Source organism: Amaranthus tricolor, chromosome 3 (genome assembly GCF_026212465.1).
Source record: "Amaranthus tricolor cultivar Red isolate AtriRed21 chromosome 3, ASM2621246v1, whole genome shotgun sequence".
NCBI classification, from domain to species: domain Eukaryota; kingdom Viridiplantae; phylum Streptophyta; class Magnoliopsida; order Caryophyllales; family Amaranthaceae; genus Amaranthus; species Amaranthus tricolor.
In genome coordinates this window covers 1,706,349-1,730,235 of record NC_080049.1, presented here as the reverse complement: position 1 = coordinate 1,730,235, position 23,887 = coordinate 1,706,349, and the positions used below count along the sequence as shown (strand labels likewise).

General features: G+C 30.5%; 2 protein-coding genes across 3 annotated transcripts; one reads left to right on the top strand and one right to left on the bottom strand.

Annotated features, from left to right (window-relative positions):
* Positions 1 to 3,475: 3,475 nt before the first annotated feature.
* Positions 3,476 to 12,839, bottom strand: LOC130808054 (uncharacterized). Its single transcript, XM_057673491.1, has 3 exons — positions 12,397 to 12,839; positions 3,700 to 5,516; positions 3,476 to 3,613 (listed from the first exon to the last, which is right to left on the bottom strand). Exons 2-3 carry the CDS (start codon positions 4,153 to 4,155, stop codon positions 3,494 to 3,496), a joined length of 576 nt encoding a protein of 191 aa, XP_057529474.1. The 5' UTR covers positions 4,156 to 5,516; positions 12,397 to 12,839; the 3' UTR covers positions 3,476 to 3,493.
* A 2,240-nt stretch (positions 12,840 to 15,079) lies between these two features.
* On the top strand, positions 15,080 to 20,842 carry LOC130808053 (receptor-like protein 35). Of its 2 annotated transcripts, none has more exons than XM_057673490.1 (2): positions 15,080 to 17,610; positions 19,106 to 20,842. In XM_057673490.1, the coding sequence occupies exons 1-2, from the start codon at positions 15,756 to 15,758 to the stop codon at positions 20,347 to 20,349; spliced, it is 3,099 nt and encodes a 1,032-aa protein (XP_057529473.1). In that variant the 5' UTR covers positions 15,080 to 15,755; the 3' UTR covers positions 20,350 to 20,842. The 2 variants fall into 2 exon arrangements, 1 of the variants encoding a protein (XP_057529473.1); XR_009040695.1 differs by lacking the exon at positions 15,080 to 17,610 and adding an exon at positions 18,433 to 18,961 and having other exon boundaries at positions 19,106 to 19,241.
* Positions 20,843 to 23,887: the final 3,045 nt, after the last annotated feature.

Here is a 23,887-nt window from a genome sequence, read left to right as displayed (position 1 = left end):
CATGAAAAGGAACAAGCAATTTCAGAAATTAAAAGGATTAAGAAGAAATGGATGAATGAGAGGAAGCATTGAAATCAGATTACAAGCTTTGTATTAGGGTTTTTCTTTTGTTTTCTACTGGTGTTTCTTGTATTAATCAAGGCTAGTAATTGAAGTTTAGGACCTATTTAAGAATAATTGTAACAGTGATTTGAGTATTGTAACATGATCATGATAAATGAATGAATTAAGTTTTTATTTTTTCCATTTAATTTCTTTGCAGGTATTGTAAATACACTTGTCTTTGCTTTCTGTTTATGCATGGAAATCAGATGGCTGTGTTTGCTCTGTAATATCCATTTGATCTGTTTATGCAATGTATGTTGTGTTTGCTGTGTTTGCTGTGTTGTGTCTGCCTAGAACACTGATTTGTTTTCAAAGCACTGATTTGTTTCAGCACTAGTTCAGCTTTGTTTTTCAAGAATGCTCCTGCACTGACTCAATACTACTGTTGCATAAGTTACTGCCTTCTTTTGTTTTATGTACACAATGAAGATGTACACAATTCATCACAGTAACTGAATTATTCAAAGTGACTAAATTTGCTGCACTTAATTGACAGTAACTGAATTCTTTTGTTTTATGTTGGTGTTGGAAATTAGATGGCTCATTTGCTTACATACTCAATGAATTCTTTTGCTGCACAACACAATGCACTTAATGAATCAACTTCAGCACATACTTAGAACTAATCAAGTTCAGTAACCATCTGAACATTGATTTTAAACAACAGAGTACACTCTCAGTTCATATACTTACATACAGCAAGTTGCTTACCTAAAGCTATTACATGCTGCACAACACAATGCACTTAATGAATCAACTTCAGCACATACTCAGAACTAATCAAGTTCAGTAACCATCTGAACATTGATCTCATATACTTACATACAGCAAGTTGCTTACGTACAGCTATTACATGCTTACATTCAGTAGCCATATGAAGAATGATGCACACAGTGACTACTTCTCAAAACACAGTGAGGTTACTATAATTAACAAATTTACTTAATTCAAGATAGTAAGTCAATGAAACAAAGTACATTCTCAATTCAAATACTGATTTGCTTACATGTTGTTCAACACAGTACACAGTATATGTCTTACATTAATTCAGCACATTACATTCAACTTCAATTTACTTATACAGCTCTATATTTGACTTTGTTGATCCACTATACATGAAGTACATGCTGCTGTTGCACTTTGCGTTTGTTGACTACTGGAGCAAGGAACATCATTTGGTGTGGACTGTTGAGTACAAGAAGTTCCCATTTTAGGCCTTCCACCCTTTGACTTCGTCTTAGTTGGTTGTGGTTTGGCTGGATTCTTGCATCCTTTTTTGTAGTGACCTAAGTCATCACAATTACCACATCTCCGTTGCTTGAATTCTCGAACAGCACTTACAGGCTTCTTACATCCTTTACCTTCATCAGTTTCTTTTTTTCTTTTCCTCATTTTAGGCCTTCCAGGCATCTTTCGAAATGGCGGAGTACATGCTGCTGTTGCATTTTGCGTTTGTTGACTACTGGAGCAAGGAACATCATTTGGTGTGGACTGTTGAGTACAAGAAGTTCCCATTTTAGGCCTTCCACCCTTTGACTTCGTCTTAGTTGGTTGTGTTTTGGCTGGATTCTTGCATCCTTTTTTGTAGTGACCTAAGTCATCACAATTACCACATCTCCGTTGCTTGAATTCTCGAACAGCACTTACAGGCTTCTTACATCCTTTACCTTCATCAGTTTCTTTTTTTCTTTTCCTCATTTTAGGCCTTCCAGGCATCTTTCGAAATGGCGGAGTACATGCTGCTGTTGCACTTTGCGTTTGTTGACTACTGGAGCAAGGAACATCATTTGGTGTGGACTGTTGAGTACAAGAAGTTCCCATTTTAGGCCTTCCACCCTTTGACTTCGTCTTAGTTGGTTGTGGTTTGGCTGGATTCTTGCATCCTTTTTTGTAGTGACCTAAATCATCACAATTACCACATCTCCGTTGCTTGAATTCTCGAACAGCACTTACAGGCTTCTTACATCCTTTACCTTCATCAGTTTCTTTTTTTCTTTTCCTCATTTTAGGCCTTCCAGGCATCTTTCGAAATGGCGGAGGTAGAGGTTTGGCTAAAGTGGTTGTCGGCCACATTTTGTGTCCTAGCATACCGTAAAACTTTGGAGCATACGTGTAATACCCCAGATTTAGCTTGAAAAAGGATTTATAAACTACACATATCAACAAGGTGCATCTTCTTTTCTAGGGAGCCCATTTGCTAAGAACTCCACAGTTAAGCGTGCTTGGTGGGGAGCAATCTTAGGATGGGTGACCTCCTGGGAAGTTTTCCTGGGTGCGCACGAGTGAGGCCAAAGTGCGCTGGAAAGACTTGTGTTGGTTTGTGGGGTTAGTCTACAGTCTCCATGAGTAGTCACAGCTGTCCGAGGGGCCGGGGTGTTACAAAATGGTATCAGAGCAACCTTGCGACCGTGGCTGATAGTGTTCAGTGCACCTAGCGGGGGAAAAGATCCTGAAGTTACGATCCTGAAGTTACGATCCTGAAGTTACGATCCAACGAGGACGTTGTATTCTTAAGTGGGGGTGAGTGTAATACCCCAGATTTAGCTTGAAAAAGGTGCATCTTGATAAACTACACATATCAACAAGGTGCATCTTCTTTTCTAGGGAGCCCATTTGCTAAGAACTCCACAGTTAAGTGTGCTTGGTGGGGAGCAATCTTAGGATGGGTGACCTCCTGCGAAGTTTTCCTGGGTGCGCACGAGTGAGGCCAAAGTGCGCTGGAAAGTCCGAGGGGCCGGGGTGTTACAATACGTCTTTGCATACGTTTCTACAAGATACGCCTCATGGACAAATTCACTGGGATCTAATTTTCTGATAACAATACAAGCCATTGCATGTTTACAAGGGATACCAAGAAGATTCCAACTTCCACAAAGGCAAGTCTTATTGGTCAAGTTTACAACGTAAGATTCTTCATCATCATCCACCTCAAACTCAGACACATCCACTGGGATTACCCTCAAACCATATATTTCCTTTGAATTTCTTTCAATCATTTTGGTGATAGCTGGCATTAACACACCTTTAAAGTTACTCAACCCTTCTCTTTGTGATGCACTTCTTTGCATCACATATCTCCTAATCCACTCCATAAGAGAAATTATGGGCTTCCCCCCTGCTTCTACTAAAACATTATTGAATGACTCACAACAATTATTTAATAACATCCCAGACTTACTCCTACTAGAAAAAGCATGCCTAGACCAGTGTTTAGCAGGAATAACAGCTAGATATTCATATGCCTCAACAGAAATATTCTTTATTGCAATCATTTCTCTATCAAAATGAAACTGTAAAAGGTAGATTGTCCACAAATTAGTTCGACATTACATTCAAATATTTAATTGTACAACTCTTTCCATACCTTATTGTAAGCTCTTGTTGCTTTTCAAAAGTGATGTTTGTACAACTCTCCAGGAAACTTGATCTTGAAGTTAGCCCAAATATGCCTACAGCAGAACCTAATTTCAGCTTCAGGAATCACTGAGTTCAAAGCTTCAATCAAACCCTACATTGTCCACAAATTAGTATTAGGGTTATAACATTAGTTAAATTTGAAACAAGATATGTGTTAACAAGTTATTACATTCATACCTTTTGCCTATCGCTCATGAAGGTAAAATCTTCACATCCTGCTTCTACACAACTACTTGATGGACTAACCGACTTTAGGTCTTCTACGAGGAGATTTAGAAACCAAGTCCAAGTTTCTACGTTTTTAGTTTCGACCACAGCCCATGCAACAGGGAAGATGTTATTGTTCCCATCCTTACCTACAGCAGTCAGCAACACCCCAGGGAAAGGTCCCTTCAAATGTGCCCCATCCACACCTATAATAGGCCTACAGCCAGCAACAAAACCCTCCTTACATGCTGGCAAACATATATACATCCTTTGAAACAAGGGTGGAGGTGTGTCTATTCCGATGCATTTCACGATTGCAGTGCTTCCTGGGTTAAACCTCCTTATTGCTTCCGCATAATCCCACACCCTGCTATACTCTTCACTATCATCACCAACTATCATTTTCTTAGCAATTCTTTTAGCCATGTAACACTTAGAGTACTTCACTTCACAACCTAACTCCCTGTTTACCCGTTTCCTAAATGCCTTTAATTCCCAATTTGGATTTTCCCTCCAATCCTGTATGTATTTCTCAGCTAAATACAAAGCAGTGACTTTGTTATTTTGGTGTTGGTGACCACAAGTGTGCTCGGGAAAATAACTCCTTATTTGAAGTGTCTCCTCATCTTTCAACTTTACAACATGAACCTTAAAGTAACACTTCTTATCTTTCCCACAAACACAGTTCACAATTCTAGCTTTCGATTTCACGCAATCGCATCTATTGTAGCAATACACACTTATCCTACTTCTACCATTATGCGGATAATAATAATTGTAACCACATTCAATAGCATGGTACCTTAATGCTTTTCTAAAGACATATGTAGAAGGAAACTTAAGGCCTAAAGACAAATTGATCTTACCCTTAAAATCAACCTCAGGATTGAATGTAGGATAGCTGCCTATACCTTCCTCATCAACATTCAATGCACCCAAATCATCATCATCAGACTCCAGTTCATCATCATTAAAGTATATGTCTCTATTGTTTTCCTCATCAACCTCCTTATCTACTAACAATCAATTTCATCATCACCTATAAACACATCATCGAGACCATAAACTACATTTTCTGCAAACAAATCAGAATCATCCTCATATTCATCCTCATCACCACAACTGTAATCATCATCACTGCTATCCTCAAAATCAGAAAGTTTCTTGCTGTATGTGGCCTCTCTCAATTGGTGTAAGGTTTAGGGTAGAAATAGCAGCTGAGTTATTTGTTTTAAATCTAGGGTTAGCACTTACACATTCTTTATAACCCGTATATGTGTTTGGTGGTCCCATTTGCCCAACATCAACATCTACATTTGCTCTTTCCAACTCATGCACAACCTCATGTGCCACATGAGATCTTTCGAGCTCCACCTCATTTACCCTAACATTGCCCAACTCAGTTGCCAACTCAGAATGCTGCATTTTCGAACTACTTGCTTTTTTCCAGATTTTCAATTTCTTCATCTTATTGATTTATCTAATTTTAGGAACCCTAATACATTATTCGCACACAACAACAATCAATTAACAAATTACAAGATAAAAACAGGAAATTGAATAGGAAAAACCGCAGCCAAAGGAAGCAGATTTGTAAAACGAATTCAATTTTAAAGACAAAATAAAATACAACAATGAAGAACAAAACCTTAATTGAGTAATACTACATACCTCTAAAGCTTAGATGTTTCTGCAAGAAGATGTCGCAAGGAAGAAGGGAGCGAATTCAAGAAGTTAGAGCACTGATTTTTTCGAATGAAGAATGGGAAGCAAATGCCTGGAAAATTCTGAAATGAAGAAGGAAAGAATTATAAGCTCACGTGACTATCACGTGATAGTCAACCGTTAATTAAGACGGTCAAACGCTACAAACCGTTATAAGGTAGTCTTTTGCAAAGAAATGTATTATATAAGGTAGTTTTTTACAAAAAATTTTTAGATAAGGTAGTTTTTGCAAATAGAGGTATACAATAGGTAGTTTATTATAATTTTCTGTTAATATAAGTACACTTACCCAAAAGATTTTAAGCTTCATATTACAAGTCCACTAAAATTACCCAACTCAGCTTTTACTAAAAATTTTCCGCAATTTTATTGGAGCATCATCCACATTTAGAAAACTTTTGGGATATGACCTCACCATTAACACCATTACTCCCCTAGTTTTTCGATGCAAAATTAGAAAGACACAGATGCACTTGGTATGTGGTATATATATATATATATATATATATATATATATATAAATATATATATATATATATATATATATATATATATATATATATATATATATATATATATATATATATATAATATATATATATATATATATATATATATATATATATATAGAGAGAGAGAGAGAGAGAGAATATAAAAAATCAAACTAATGAAGTGTGAAGAAATTTTTTTGATTACAAGATAGACCGAGGAAAGAGAGGATTAGGTGAGATTCGATCCCATAACCTTGTCTGGAAAAAACTATATTTGTTCTAATTGAGATAAGACCCAAATTTCATTATATACAAGTTATTAATATAATATATACAACCTATAATCCAAAAATTAAGCCTAACAATAGTCCTATATATATTTACTTTGCTTAATTATTTCTAACATTATTCCAATCAAATATTTACTTACCATTTATTTCTTAATAATATTTCTTCCCTTCAGTAAATTATAGAAGTAACCCCTCCAACCAGTTCAATTCACAGGTGAGATTAGCCATTGAGCGATATTCAACATCATTGGTTAAGTGTGAAATTGTAATATGTAGTGTTTGAGAATAAGTATTTCATTTCAAAATATGAATTTCAATTATGAAATTATAAATGAAATCATAAATTTCCTTGACAAAATTTTGGATTATCTTGTTAAATGAGGGAAAAATTTTGTTATTGAGAAAGTCAATGACAACGAGAACCACAAAGATCTCTCATCAATATAAATTAGGCTTATTCAAATTTATAAATAAAAATAAATAATGTAAAATTATTTTTAATTTTTTTTTATATGTTGTATTGTCTGAGGAAAAGCCACCCTGCAAGGCGATTTAATTGTTGGAAAATTCGTCAATTGTGCCACTGATTGGTTTTTGTTTTAATATATTGGTTTTTTACTTGAAAGTTGACTCTTTACGTCAAAAAAAATTCAATTTAGATTATTCGATTTATAAATGGAATGCTATTGAATTTTCTACAGAAATTTTGGTATTTAAAATTATTATAAATTTTATTTTTATTGTAATTTCTTATATTTTAAACTCTAATAGTTAAATATCTTGATAGATGTTTAGTGGATAATATAGTTAGCTAAGTAATTGATTATATTGTCGATACAGTAGCTTGATATAAGTATTAAGCTTTCGTATTAGTTTAAGTAATTGGGTAATATCGGAGTGTTTTAAAGAGACCCTTTGACAACGTACCGGAGAATAATGCCGCTGCCTAGAGAGACACACTGCATTGCCTTCTTTGGGCGTTGAAGAACTCCATTCCACTATGCTAATTGAATATCATTATGTATATATAACTCTAAAACTTCATCTGCATTTTCTATAATACTTTTTCTTATTAGCTTATAAAATATTTGAATCTTTTTATTTATTTCTAACAAAATTATTAACTAATTGCAATTACTTACACAGTTTATGTCTTTTGCTCTTTGCGTTGGTTGTTTCTCAGATGAAGGATGATCCCACATTGGGTAAAAGGGCCGTCTTGGATATTTTAGGGGTCCTTAGCGAAAAATGAAATATAAACGCATGTTTCACTTTTCAAAAATATCATTGATAGAGTGTTAATTTTTTTATTATTTGAATAAGACAATACTTTGCGTATCTAACTCAATCATAGTTAGAGCTAGGGATGGTCATGGGTCCAGGACCCTGTTGGACCCGCCCCGGACCCGCCCCTTTTTTAAGGGTCTGGGTCTTAATTTTTTAGACCCATCGGATCCGGGTCCGGGTCTGGATCCAAAAAAAATTTGACGGGTCCGGGTCCGGGTCCTAAGGTGAAGACCCGGACCCTAAACTTTTAAATTTTATATTTATATTTTATATTTTATATTTTAACTTTAATGAATTTATTTTGATTTACTTTTTCTTTATTGAAAAATTAACTTATAATTATTTGATATTTCCTTTAGGATCTTGATGAAGTTGAAAAAAATTGATCAAAATTGATTGTATTTTTAATGTTATGGAATATAAACTATATTTCTCATTTAGTCTTTTATATTTGATTTTTAATTATGTATTTAGACAAGTGTTTTTACGTTCTAGTAATTATTTTGTATTTGAATTTCATGGACTCGAACAAGTATTTGTAATACGATAATAAGTTGCTTACAAAAATACAAAAAGACTCGAAAAAGGTTCAATTTTGACAAATCAAAGAGGCTTTGTATAAGACCCATTAAGGACCCTAGACCCTGTCAGATCCGTAGGGTCCGGGTCTGTGTCTGAAAATTTTGGACCCTTAGGGTCCGGATCTGGGTCTGGATCCAAAAAAATACAAGGGTCCGGGTCCGGGTCTGGCCAGACCCGCCCCATGACCATCCCTAGTTAGAGCTGTTCAAAAGTGACACGACCCGAAAATATGTTTCTTTTTTAGGTTTATCAAACCGACATTATCCGAACCGAAGTTGTGCCCGAACCGATTTACGACCGAAAATCGTAAAATCGAACCCGAAATGCGACCGACTTTTATAACCGACATATAACCGTTAACCAAGATTACCCGAACCTAATAGTGACCGACTCGAGTCATACCCGACCCGAATCATGCTCAAAACCGAACTTGATCAGGCTAAAACCGACTTGACCCGAACGAACTTTTAATCGAAATGCTGTACACTTGAACATATTTTTAACATAGAGGTATGATTGACTCATATTCAATCATCTTATTAGTTAATCTAATAAAGTAATAGAAATTTTAATAAATTAAATTTTATACATACATTGTTTCCTATATTTAGAGTTAATAATCAATAGTCAATGTTTATTTAACTATTATTAATCAAATTAGATGAAAAATGAAAAAACTTTAATTTTAATTTACAGTCAAACAAGTAAAAATAACAAAGTAATAATCACTAACTAATTTGCATTTTAACTATTTTGCCTTAACTAAGGGGAATCTTATGATCAATTAAAAAATGTCCAACAACTTAATCTGATATTGACTCGATCTATAGTAATTAGTAGTAGTAATTTGTAGCCGAATTCTACTGGAAAATAATACCCGAACCCGATCTGTACCCGGTAAAATCGAACAAATTATTAACAGATGACAGCCCGAGACCGATTGAATACTCGACACGAACTTCAACCGATGCTAACCCGATAGCTCAAATAACTGATCTTCAACCAAACCGTGACAAACCGACCTGACCTAAGTTTGACCCGCCGTACCACTTAATTCCTCTCTTAAAATAACTTAATTCTTAAAATAGAATATTTGCCTAAATTATAGAGAATCATTAATTAATATATTTATGAGATGGTTTTTCCAATTATATTATTATTATTATTATTATTATTATTATTATTATTATTATTATTATTATTATTATTATTATTATTATTATTATTTGAATAAATAAATTATTATTTATTTAATTTTTTAATCAAGATAAAAAAATTTATCTATATTATAACTTAATTCCTCTCTCTTAAAATAACTTGATTACTTTTTTTGTTGTTAAAATAACTGAATTACTAAAATAAAAGATTTGCATAAATTATAGAGAATCATTAATTAATTAATTTATGAGATGGATATTTCAATTATATTATTATTTTGCATAAAAGATTTGTAAGGCCATAATTGATTGCATGGAAATTTATTTTCCTCAATAAATTTAAACTAAATAAGATAAGTATTAAAACATTTTATTACATTAATTCTTAATACCAAAATTAATAAAAAATTTTAAGAAAATAATTATTTCAAAAAAATATTTTATACGTAAGAAAAAAAACTATTTTTAAAAAATATATTTATTTAAATTATTATGTTATTTGAATTAGTTTAAAATTAAATAATAATCATACATTATACTAAAAAACATGGAAAATTCTAAATGTCACAACTAAAGAGAGTTTGCGAAGTGTAACTCAATTATTGGCTAAATCAAAATGACATTGCATTTGATTTTGGCCAATATCTCTACCATTAAAATATCTTTAATTAGCATTTATTTATAGTTAAATTGAGTATTTTAGACAATATAAGATCGGAAAATTTGTTTCGAAAAAGCCAACCTTTTGGCCATCTGCAAATAAAGGGCCAATGTTTTATTTATTATTTAAAAATCCAACCTTTTGCTCATTTTTGCAAAGAAAGAGTTTCTAGGTAATGCTTACCTACTGTAATAGGTTAACCCTAGTAATTTAAAAAAGTAAAAGAAATTAATATCTTAACCTAATAAACTCTTCACTTTCCTTGAAAATCTTCATTCGATGTCTGTTTCTGGTTTTTTTTCCTCTCTCTCTCTCTCTCTCTCTCTCTCTCTCTTTGTCTCCACTCTTTCAGTTCGTTGAAGCTGCAAATGAGTAGGTGTGGTTCTTCTTGTGGGACGCAGTGTAAACTCAGTTAATGTTAAGATGTTATCACAAATTGAAGGCAAAATTGGAAACTGTTCGTAGAGGACCAAACATAAGAGATATTTATATTCTTGCCCAAATTGGCCATTAAGATGATAAATTTTTCGTCTTTATCCCTTTGCCATTAATATTCTGTGAGAATTCAAATTCATGGAAGGAGGAAACTTGGGTTTATAAATTTTTCACTTTCACTTTCATTTTCACCTTTATTTTTTCACTTACACCTTCAATATTCAATCTCTTGCACTTATTCTTCAACTTTCAATCTTCTTCAACCTTCAATCTTCAACCATTAACCTTCAACGTTCAACATTTATTCAACCGACATTATCTATTTTCGGTTAGTTTTCTAACATTTTTTAGTTTTTTTTGATAGTTTATATTTTGTTATTATTTGATGATAGTGTATATGTAGATTTGTTTTTCGGTTTGTATGTTGTTGGTGGTAAATTTCAGTTTGTGCATCTTCCATTTTTTTTGTTCATTTTTGATAATTTTTAATTTATATGTTGCTGAACGTGTTGGTAATTTTTAATGTTGATAGATTTTGTTAATTTTTTTGTTTATATGTTGATTTTTGTTAATTTTTTTTTTATATGATAGTTTTTGTTAATTGTTTTTATTTATATGTAGATTTTTCTATTAGTTCACATTGTTGTATGTTGTTGTTGGTAGATTTTTTTTGTTAATTCTTGATAGTTATTTTTCTTTTTTTTTTTGATTTTTTTTATTTCAGATTTTTTTGATTTATCTGTCCAAATGTTTAATTTCAGATTTTTTTTTTATTTTTGAATTTTTTTGTGTTTGGTTGTTGGTAATTAGCTATTAGTTTTTTTTAATTATTTGTTAAATAATGAATTTTTTGTTAATCTCAATTTTTAATTTCATGGTGAAAGTCGCGGTGCATCTCGTAGTTCCCAAGTATCTCGTAACACACGTGCTCCAGGTGGCTCGTGCAAGTCCCGTATGCGGCGGGGTGGTGGAAGTGGTAGTGGTAATTAGTAGATGATTTAGGATGTTGTACATTTTATTCAAAAATAATTTATATGTAAATTTAGTATTTTAAACCTTTTGTATTATATTTGTTATTATTTTCTATATGAATATAATTAGTTTATTGTTTATATAATTGTTTTTGTCGTATATTTTTTTTGTTATTTTAGTTTTATGTAATTTTATATATTTATTGTTATTTTAATTAAAATAAAACCTAAATTATAAATTATAAACTCTTAATTCTTACTCCCTCCAATCCATTTGAGTTGTCCCATTTAGTTTTGGCACATTATCCAATGCACTAATTCAATTCTAAATATCTTTAATTGTGCATAATTAAAAATTATAAAAATTTGATATTAATAAAATTTATATTGAGAAGAATCAAACAAGATCCCACATGACTATATTTTGACGTCTAGATTAAGAATAAAATACAAATTAATAGTGATCGATAAATAGTGTCAAAAAATTAAATGGGACAACTCAAATGAATCGGAGGGAGTATTAATTAATATTAAAATACTAATAATAATAAAATAATATTTATAATAATAAAATAATAATAATACAATAATAATATTGAAATATAATAGGAAGTTCAAGATATAAAATGGTGACGACATTAGGTTTCTGACGCAAACAATTGAGACAGGATCACTACTTGAAATACTGATGGCGATGACAAAAATGGCTATGGGTCCTTCCTGTCTCCATCCTGTCGCCATATGGGTGATCGCGACAAGATGGAGACGAGAAGGACCCGTAACCATTTGGTGCTTTTTTTGTAGTGGTTGTAAGAAAGTGTTAATTTTTTTTATGGTGTTTTCAATAATGGTGATTGTGTTCTTCTTTGAGTGGGATGAAGAATTCAAATTTCCATAAAATTCAGATGTTATGTTTGGAAAATTGGTAGAGCTAGAGGCACAGTGTGGTATGTTGGATGAGAAGATGAGACCCAACCCAATGAGTGAAACCTAATGTCTAAGCAAAAATCGAAAAATTATCAGTTGAATAATAAGGTATCAATTGCGAATTTAAAATTAAAAACTTACTTGTGTTGTGATGTTTTTCTCGAAATCTCCTTTGCAATGCCGAAGAAAGGGAAGTTGCCTTAAAATTTTGCTTGAACCTCCATCACAAGAATGCTGAAGGTTAGATTATTTTTGGTTAAAGAAGGTAATTCCATGTGTGAAGAAGAAGATAGTAACCTTTATTTTTTGAAATAAAGTCTAACTGACAGCTATGACTTGGTTGGTATAGGAATTTAATGATTTTACCGGTGACTAGTAAAATAGCTCTTTCTTTGCAAAATTGAGCAAAAGGTTGGATTTTTAAAGAATAAATGAAACATTGGCCTTTTATTTGCAGATGGCCAAAATGTTGGCCTTTTAGAAACATTTTTTCCTATAATATATTGCATAATATATTGTTGACAATTTTTAAAATTATAGAGTTAATTTATACATATAACTATCAAAATTGAGTGTTTCTACTGCATAATATCTCTCACTTTATTTTATTTATATCATATGTTTATATATGTCGATGCTAAAAAAATTGTGCTTTGCACGGGTTTCTACACTAGTTAATCTCTAAAATACAATAAATTAACAATCTATACTTGACTACCTAGATTCAATGATTTTGTCGGAAAAAGAAAATATCAAAAAAAAAAAAACTGAGTAACTATTAACCCAAAAATAATTGAAAAACACTACACTACTATGTCGTCATTTATATTATCTTTGTTCAGAAACACTTCGTACTAATGGTGACATGTTGTATCATATTGTGTGGGAAAATTAAATTAGGGCCTTATTTAGTTTTGGTATTAGTTATTTATTTTATTTTTATTTATTAAAAATTAAAAATAGAGTTAAAGTTTAATAAATACGAGATATAGCCACTTATATCAAATAATGAAACATACTAATTCCATCTCATCAGGTTTCAGTCAGAGAAGTCTATCGGCTTCAAACACCAAGTTATATCCTACACAATTCAATATGGGGTTAGAAACAAAATTTCTACTAATACCGGGTGCAAAATACACATATTTTAGGATTAAATGATTTCTCAATGTAAACAGAATTATATCTAATGTAAATCTCCATCCAAAACTTTATGTAAAGATGTGAACGTTTGTTTATTGTTACAAACGAAACCAATCCACCAAAACATGTGATCATGTCGCACAACATTCATATTAGAATATATGGAAGAAAAAATCAAACCAAAATCATTTCTGCAAGATTACCTTTAGTAGGATGATCCTTACTTAATGAAGCATGCCTTGCCTTCAAGTTCTTTTGTCTGTTCTTGAACACAAAGTAACTCATTTAGCAATGTCGGGGTTTTCCACATTTTTAACAAGTATTTTGCTGGTGGAAAAAGTCTTAATTGTATCTATGGTTTGTATTAATAAGAGATTACAAATAACACATTATTTGTACCTTTTGAAAACCAAAGATTATTTGTATCGTTTGTTTCAAACAAATGATACAAATAATATTTTTTAATAATAGTAATTATACAAATAATTTATTTGTTATTTTATTTTTTAATGCTATAGATCAAATAAAAATAATAAAGGAAATCCAAGATGAAAGAATTCTAACTGTAATTCAACATTGTCTTGCTCAAAATTTGGTGTTTCATGGACACAACAAACACATTGAGATCTTGTCATCCTACTTATGTCTTTTACTCACAATTTGACTAAATTGTTTAGACCAAAGTCATAATATGTTTTTTCTTCACAATTTGAATATTTGTGAACTTTATGTTCCAAATTTATGGATTAAAGGTTGTAGGTATATTTTACAACTACTCTTGCGAGAGACCGTTTCTCAAAGAGACGACCTCAAAACAAAAAGCCCACATTTTTATTATCTCTTTAATTTTGTATTAATTGGGATATTTTGCCCATATATCTAATACGTCTCTCGGAGAGACCATCTCTCACAACAATTTGTGTAAACTTTATGTAATTGTGTTATAATAGTTCAAGGTGGATACACTACAATAAAACTAAATTTTCGCGTCACAGGATTTAGTGATATTTAAAAAAATGTCATTGATTTATATTTTTAGTGTATTAAGTTTCACTATAAAGTGATTTGATGACACTTTATTTGGCCTTTAGTGACATATGTAATTTTATCTACAGCCTATAGCGACATTTATGAGAAATGTCACTAGATCCTATATCGCGGAATGCTTTAGTATGATTTTTTATTATGCTGCTAAAAAGGCTAATAAATGTTCCTGAATCCACTATATATACCATTAAGACAAAAAAAATATTGGTCAAATTCATTGAGATGAACTGAAATAGCAGACAGGGCAAATTGGTATAAAGTATAACGTGTTGAATGCTTGTGGCTGGAACCAATGTGTCGCTAAAGTCTTCTAACGTGGATGATGCTCCATTCGACTTCTACAAGTTAAGCTTTCTAATTAAGTGGATGATGATCCATTAAAGTTGTGTAAAATTTTAGTCATATGGTTGACTTAGGTTTTAGTAGACATGTAAATTAAAGCTTTAAATATTTTGGATAAGTGTACTTATTTTGATAATTTTTATGGAGTGAATAAATATTTCAAATATTAAAAAATAAATTGAGGACTAGCTGGATAATGAATTATGTTTAACTGGAAAAATTTGCCAGTAGGTCTAAAATTGCAAAGCCGACATATTTTAATAGGTTTAGTTTTTTTCTCTGGGCATTATTAAAAGTCGCCATTTTTTTCATTGTGTCGCCACCCTTTATATATTGAAATTTCAATATTACCCTTAATGAAATTTCATAACTTTATCTCTCTAACTTCTCTCTAAAAAAACTCTTTGAACTAAAATTCAATATCGAAACACTATGACCAATGAAAATAATCACCAAAAAGATTCAGTATTCATTGATAACGATCGTTAATTTCAAAAAACAATTGCTTGTGTTGAAATTTGATACATGTTCACTCTTTTTGGCCATAGCTTTTGATAGGATAATTACATAATTACAATTTTTGCAGCATTAGAACCTAGACTTTATATTATATACCCGAAATCAATAAGAATAAATTTCATTGATAAGGAAAAATCAGTATAATATAATACAATTAAGTTCAATTGAATCTAAATAATACATTTTGATTAAAAACACCATATGACCTTAACATATAATTCAATTTACTTTTAAAATATATGAAATTATTTGCTATAATTGACTACAATAGATACATATTTAAGGATACATTAAAGTAGTATCCTACGTTGCTTCTTGTTTTAACACATTTTAACAATAGTTGGAACGACTCATCATAAATAGTCTTACATTTTAACACATTATAAATAGTCTTTCATTTTAGCTTCTTGTTTTCTACCCATCAAATTAAAAGAAACAAAAATAACAAAATGCGAATTCTTATTTTCTTCTTGTTTATTCAATGTCTGAATATTAGCTTCATCAGTGGCGGAATATTATCAGAACAAGAAGCATTATTAGCTATTAAATCTGCCATTAAAGATGATCCTCATAAAAGTCTATCATCTTGGAAAAATACTACTCACCATTGCAATTGGTCGTTCGTCACTTGCTCTTTGTCTTCTCACTCTCCCACTGTCATTTCCCTGGACATCTCCAACTTAGATCTCAATGGTACAATATCGCCAGAGTTTAGTAAACTTCAAAAGCTTCAAGTTTTGGATTTTTCTAGCAACAATCTTTCGGGATTACTTCCTTATGAATTAGGATTCTTAAAGAGGTTAAAAACTTTAGATTTATCAAATAATCAATTACATGGTGAGATACCAAATTCTTTTTCTCTTCTTACAAATTTGAGTGAGTTGGATTTATCAGATAATCAATTACATGGTGACATACCAAATTCTTTTTTTCTTCTTACAAATTTGATGTTTTTGGATTTATCATATAATCAATTACATGGTGAGATACCAAATTCTTTTTCTCTTCTTACAAATTTGAGTGAGTTGGATTTATCAGATAATCAATTACATGGTGAGATACCAAATTGTTTTTCTCTTCTTACAAATTTGAATCATTTGGGTTTATCAAATAATCAATTACATGGTGAGATACCAAATTCTTTTTCTCTTCTTACAAAATTGATTTATTTGGATTTATCATATAACCTTTTACATGGTGAGATACCAAATTCTTTTTCTCTTCTTACAAATTTGAGTAGATTGTATTTATCAAGTAATCAATTACATGGTGAGATACCAAATTCTTTTTCTTTTCTTACAAATTTGAGTGAGTTGGATTTATCAGATAATCAATTACATGATGAGATACCAAATTCTTTTTCTCTTCTTACAAATTTGAGTGAGTTGTATTTATCAAATAATCTATTACATAGTGAGATACCAAATTATTTTTCTCTTCTTACAAATTTGAATATTTTGATATTATCAAATAATCAATTACATGGTGAGATACCAAATTCTTTTTCTCTTCTTACAAATTTGAGTGAGTTGGATTTATCAGATAATCAATTACATGGTGAGATACCAAATTCTTTTTCTCTTCTTACAAATTTGAATATTTTGGTATTATCAAATAATCAATTACATGGTGAGATACCGAATTCTTTTTCTCTTCTCACAAATTTGAGTGAGTTGGATTTATCAGATAATCAATTACATGGTGAGATACCAAATTCTTTTTCTCTTCTTACAAATTTGAATATTTTGGTATTATCAAATAATCAATTACATGGTGAGATACCGAATTCTTTTTCTCTTCTTACAAATTTGATGATTTTGGATTTATCACATAATCAATTACATGGTGAGATATCAAATTCTTTTTCTCTTCTTACAAATTTGCATCATTTGGATTTATCAAATAATCAATTAAATGGTGAGATACCAAATTCTTTTTCTCTTCTTACAAATTTGAAGTTTTTGATTTTATCAAATAATCAATTACATGGTGAGATACCAAATTCTTTTTCTCTTCTTACAATTTTGAGTGATTTGTATTTATCAGATAATCAATTACATGGTGAGATACCAAATTCTTTTTTTCTTCTTACAAATTTGATGTTTTTGGATTTATCAAGTAATCAATTACATGGTAAGATACCAAATTCTTTTTCTCTTCTAAGAAATTTTAATTTTTTGGATTTATCAAGTAATCAATTACATGGTGAGATACCTGTCAACATTGGAAAGTTTACGAGTCTTCATTATTTGTTGGTTGCCAACAATAATAACTTGATTGGAAAAATCACACCACAGATTACAGGTACACTAATCTTTAGCATTGCCTATCTAAATTATTATTTTCTTTTTTAAATTCGCTTGTTACTAATACAAATATATTTCTTGTATTATTAAGGTTTTTCATATTTGCTTTTTTTTTTTATATATAACATTGATTAATGTTACCAATAAAAATATATCAAACAAGTTCTATCGAATTATCTTTAATGTATTTCTTTGATTTTTGATATTTAGAAATAATATATTGCCTTTCCCTTTATTTGTTAATATGTCGGAGCTTCGGTGCCTTTCCCTTAGTGGGACGACTTTTCTGGTACAATATCGCCAGAGTTTAGTAAACTTCAAAAGCTTCAAGTTTTGGATCTTTCTAGCAACAATCTTTCGGGATTACATCCTTATGAATTAGGATTCTTAAAGAGTTTTAAAACTTTAGATTTATCAAATAATCAATTACATGGTGAGATACCAAATTCTTTTTCTCTCCTTACAAATTTGATTCATTTGGGTTTATCAAATAATCAATTACATGGTGAGATACCAAATTCTTTTTCTCTTCTTACAAATTTGATTCATTTTTGATTTATCAAATAATCAATTACATGGTGAGATACCAAATTCTTTTTCTCTTCTTATAAACTTGACGTACTTAATTCTATGTCAAAACAACTTATAAGGTTTCATACCAGAGTTTATTGGAGATTTATCTAAGTTAGAACAACTTCGATTTTCGAAAAATAACTTTACAGGAAGTATTCCACATAAGTTGGGGACGAATGGGATATTGAGTTACCTAGATGTTTCTTCAAATAAGCTTAGTGGTCCAATCCTTGAGAGTTTAGGGAGTTGTAAGTCACTTTTTGTTCTAGATTTGTCACATAATCAACTCACAGGTCAGTTACCTGTCAACATTGGAAAGCTTACGAGTCTTAGTTTTTTGTTGGTTGCCAACAATAACTTGATTGGAAAAATCACACCAAAGATTACAGGTACACTAATGTTTAGCAATGCCTATCTAAATTGCATCTTCCAAAATAGTTCGCCATTGCATACATTGAGACTTCCAACTGTTAAATTATTATTTTCTTTTTTGAATTCGCTTGTCACTAATAAAAATATATTTCTTGTATTATTAAGGTTTTTCATATTTGCTTTTCTTTTTTATAACATTGATTAATGTAACCAATAAAAATATATGAAACAAGTTCTATCGAATTATCTTTAATGTATTTCTTTGATTTTTGATATTTTTATTTTGTATACATTAATAAAGATTATAAAAAAAGAAATATATCAATTATCTCACATCTAATATGCCAACATTGGAAGCATCACAGCACAGTTTACTGAGTGGAATTATCCTAACGTGATTACAGGTACACTAAGTTTATAGTTATCGTTTTATTTTTTACTATGATTAAATTTCTTGGTAGAATATTCTTTTACTATGATGTATTTATGCATTATTATATGAAGCTACAACTTTCTCTAAATTCTTTCATATTTGTCATGCATTCCAGGATACAATGTCTCGAATTTTAAAAACTCTTCTATCTGCAACTTGGTTAATCTTGAAATCCTTGATTTATCTTATAACAAGTTTAATGGAGAAGTTCCTCATTGCTTGGGCAATACTAGTACTCAATTAGCTGTATTGAATCTCCAATCAAATAATTTCAAGGGCATCATTCCATCAGCATTATTTTCTACTTATGATTCCTTGGAATATGTAGATTTCACTGACAATCAATTAGAAGGAGCTATACCTAGGTCTTTATCTAAATGTAGAAACCTAAAAGTCCTAAATTTGAGGAACAACAAATTCAAAGATGTATTCCCTTATTGGTTAGGTAGCCTTCCGTCTTTAGAGGTTCTCAGCCTACCCTTTAATAATTTTCATGGTGATATAACTAACAATTTATCAAGGATTGCAACATTTTCTTTTTCAAATCTACAAATTCTCGACCTTTCAAACAATAATTTCTGTGGTAAGTTGCCATTCATGTACATCCAACAATTTCGTTCCATGATGGATATCAACATGTCTACTATAGGAAGTCCAAGGTACTTAGAAAATGATCATCAATTTGGTAGTTTTATGTATACGTACTCCATCAAGATGACGGTAAAAGGGGTGGAGCTGGATTATAAGAAGATAATTACTTCTATGTCAACATTTGATATGTCTAATAATCACTTTGAAGGAGAGATTCCAAATTCTATAGGGATGTTGCGAGCACTTCGAAATCTTAATCTCTCGCATAACCTCCTTACCGGAAACATCCCTCCATCCATCGGGAACTTATCATTGTTGGATGGTTTAGACCTATCATCAAATAGGCTTATCGGTGAAATCCCTCAAGGACTTGTTAGTTTAACATTTCTCGAGGTTTTTAATGTTTCATATAATCATCTGGAAGGGCCTATACCCTATGGTAACCAATTTGATACCTTCCCATCTGATTCGTACAAGGGAAATCTTGAATTGTGTGGAGCACCATTACTTGAATGCAAAAACAATACTGTTGTGCAATCTTTGAACAATGATAATGTGGAAGAAAAAAAAGAATTATCGATGTGGGAAGCTGTAGTGATTGGATTTGGAAGTGGTACAAGAGTTGGTTTGGCTTGGGGGTACTACATATTGTCAGTGGGGAAGCCTTTTTGGCTTTTTAAATTGTTGAACAAGATGAAATGGGCTTTACTTGATTTTCAGGACCACCATTTCAGTAGAAGAAGTAGAACAAGAAGAACAAAGAACTAAAAGTGATCATCTATGTAAGAAACATTTCATTTGTAGCAAGAAGTAGAGTATGATGGAATCAGCCTTTTTGGGCTTTACTTGAATTTGTATTATTTCCTTTTTCTTTTCACTGTACTTTATTCATAATTATATTTTGTGATAATAAAATTTCTTTTCCATAAAAAAATATAAATGTGTGCCAAATGGGTGAATGTAATAATCTATCTAAGAAAGAAACATTTCATTTCATGAGATGTCTATAAAGCATAAAATGTCATGTTTTCCACTGCATTGTTAAGTTAGTTGATTTCGTTTTTCCGATTTTGATCAATAAATCAATTTTCTGCTTTTACTATATTTACGATAACACAACCTCGACCGTGGGTGTAAGCGAGGAGTGCTGCCGCCTAGGGCCCAATCTTGAAAAGGGCCAATAACTTAAGTCACCATTAAATTTAATCGTCATTTTCAAGTTGGGAAAAGAAAATAAAATGTTAGATTATTATTTTCCTATTTTTCTCTCAGTCTCATTTAATTTTTCCTTTTTTCCAATTAATCGTACATTAATTCTAATAAAATGATTAAAAATTTTCCAAAACATCACAATTTTCAACTGTTAAAAGTAATTGTAGTCTTTACCCTGAAATAATGGTCACACAATGCCATGGATAAATATTGCTAACATTATTTACTTTGCTTAATATATTTCATTTGCTTAATTATTGCTAACATTATTCCAATCAAATATTTACATACGATTTATTTCTTAATAATATTTCTTCCCATCAGTAAATTATAGAAGTAACCCCCCAACCAGTTCAATTCACAGGTGAGATTAGCCATTGAGCGATATTCAACATCAGTAAACCAAGTGTGAAATTGTAATATGTAGTGTTTGAGAACAAGTATTTCATTTTAAAATATGAATTTCAATTATGAAATCATAAATGAAATCATAAATTTCCTATAGACAAAATTTTGGATTATCTTGTTAACTTAACCTGGTGAGGGAAAAACCACAAAGATCTCTAATCAATATAAATTAGGCTTATTCAAATTTATAAATAAAAATAAATTATGTAAAATTATTTTTTAACTTTTTTTGATATGTTGTATTGTTTGAGGAAAAAATTCACCCTGCCAGGCGATTTAATTGTTGGAAGATTCGTTTATTGTGCCACTGATTGGTTTTTGTTTTAAAACATTGGTTTTATACTTGAAAGTTGACTCTTTACGTCAAAAAAATTCAATTTAGATTATTCGATTTACAAACGGAATTCTATTGAATTTTCTATAGAAATTTTGGTATTTAAAATTATTGTAAATTCTATTTTTAATGTAATTTCTTATATTTTAAACTCTAATAGTTAAATATCTTTGCTCTTTGCATTGGTTGTTTCTCAGATGTAGGATGATCCCACATTGGGTAACAGGGTCGTCTTGGATATTTAAGGGGCCCTTAGCGAAAGAAATATGAACGCATGTTTCACTTTTCAAATATATCACTGATAGAGTGTTAATTTTTTTATTGTTTAAATAAGACAATACTTTGCGTATCTAACTCAATCATAGTTAGAGCTGTTCAAAAGTAACACGACCCGAAACTGAAAGTTAACCGACCGGAAAATATGTTTCTTTTTTAGGTTTATCGAACCGACATTATCCGAACCGAAGCTGCGCCTGAACCGATTTACGACCGAAAATCGTAAAAATCGAACCCGAACTGCGACCGATTTTTATAACCGACATATAACCGTTAACCAAGATAACCCGAACCTAATAGTGATCGACCCGAGTCATACCCGACCCGAATCATGCTCAAAACCGAACTTGATCAGGCTAAAATCGACTTAACCCGAACGAACTTTTAATCGAAATGCTGTAAACTTGAACCAAATTTTAACATAGAGGTATGATCGAGTCATATTCAATCATCTTATTAGTTAATCTAATAAAGTAATAGAAATTTTAATAAATTAAATTTTATACATACATGGTTTCCTATATTTAGAGTTAATAATCAATGGTCAATGTTTATTTAACTATTATTAATCAAATTAGATGAAAAATGAAAAAACTTTAATTTTAATTTACAGTCACACAAGTAAAAATAACAAAGTAATAATCACTAACTAATTTGCATTTTAACTATTTTGCCTTAAGTAAGGGGAATCTTATGATCAATTAAAAAATGTCTAACAACTTAATCTGATATTGACTCGATCTATAGTAATTAGTAGTAGTAATTTATAGCCGATTTCTATTGGAAAATAATACCCGAACCCGATCTGTACCCGGTAAAACCGAACAAATTATTAACAGATGACAGCCCGAGACCGATTGAATACTCGACACGAACTTCAATAGACACCGAACCGATGCTAACCCGATAGCTCAAATAACTGATCTTCAACCAAACCGTGACTAACCGACCTGACCTGAGTGTGACCTGCCGTAACACGCATCCGAAAAATAACCGATCCGAAATAAAACTGAACCGAATGACACCCGTCAGAAATCGACCCTATCACCCGAATGAACACCTCTAATCATAGTATTTACTAAAAGACTTGGAAAATGACACATTTCATAGTTCAAGAAAAACTGCCAAATGTAATAATATTTGTCAAATGTAATAATATTAGTGGACTTAATTTGCTTACATGTAATTCACTTAAATCCTCTCTTAAAATAACTTAATTCTTAAAATAGAATATTTGCCTAAATTATAGTGAATCATTAATTAATTAATTTATGAGATGGTTTTTCCTATTATATTATTATTATTATTAGTTAAATAAATAAATTATTATTTATTTAATTTTTTAATTAAGATAAAAGAATTTATCTATATTATAACTTAATTCCTCTCTGTTAAAATAACTTAATTATTTTTTTCGTTGTTAAAATAACTTAATTACTAAAATAGAAGATTCACATAAATTATAGAGAATCATTAATTAATTAATTTATGAGATGGATTTTTCAATTATTTTATTATTATATTTATATAAATAAATAATTGGTAAGTATTTTTAGTAAGGCCATAATTGATTGCATGGAAATTAATTTTCCTCAATAAATTTAAACTAAATAAGATAAGTATTAAAACATTTTATTACATTCATTCTTTATACCAAAATTAATAAAAAATTTTAAGAAAATAATTATTTCAAACAAAAAATTTTATACGTAAGAAAAAAAACTATTTTTAAAAAATATATTTATTTAAATTATTATGTTATTTGAATTAGTTCAAAATTAAATAATAATCATACATTATACTAAAAAACATGGAAAATTCTAAATGTCACAACTAAAGAGAGTTTGCGAAGTGTAACTCATTTATTGGCTAAATAAAAATGACATTGCATTTGATTTTGGCCAATATCTCTACCATTAAAATATCTTTAATTAGCATTTATTTATAGTTAAATTGAGTATATTAGACAATATAAGATCGGAAAATTTGTTTCGAAAAAGCCAACCTTTTGGCCATCTGCAAATAAAGGGCCAATGTTTTATTTATTATTTAAAAATCCAACCGTTTGCTCATTTT

Bases quoted from the DNA above. Each gene is read 5' to 3' on its own strand.
- LOC130808054 (XM_057673491.1), bottom strand. From the start codon at position 4,155: ATGGCTAAAAGAATTGCTAAGAAAATGATAGTTGGTGATGATAGTGAA. The intron at 3,614-3,699 runs GTATGAATGTAA...TGGACAATGTAG, and splicing joins TCATGAGCGATAGGCAAAAG to GGTTTGATTGAAGCTTTGAA.
- LOC130808053 (XM_057673490.1), top strand. From the start codon at position 15,756: ATGCGAATTCTTATTTTCTTCTTGTTTATTCAATGTCTGAATATTAGC. The intron at 17,611-19,105 runs GTACACTAATCT...CATGCATTCCAG, and splicing joins AATCACACCACAGATTACAG to GATACAATGTCTCGAATTTT.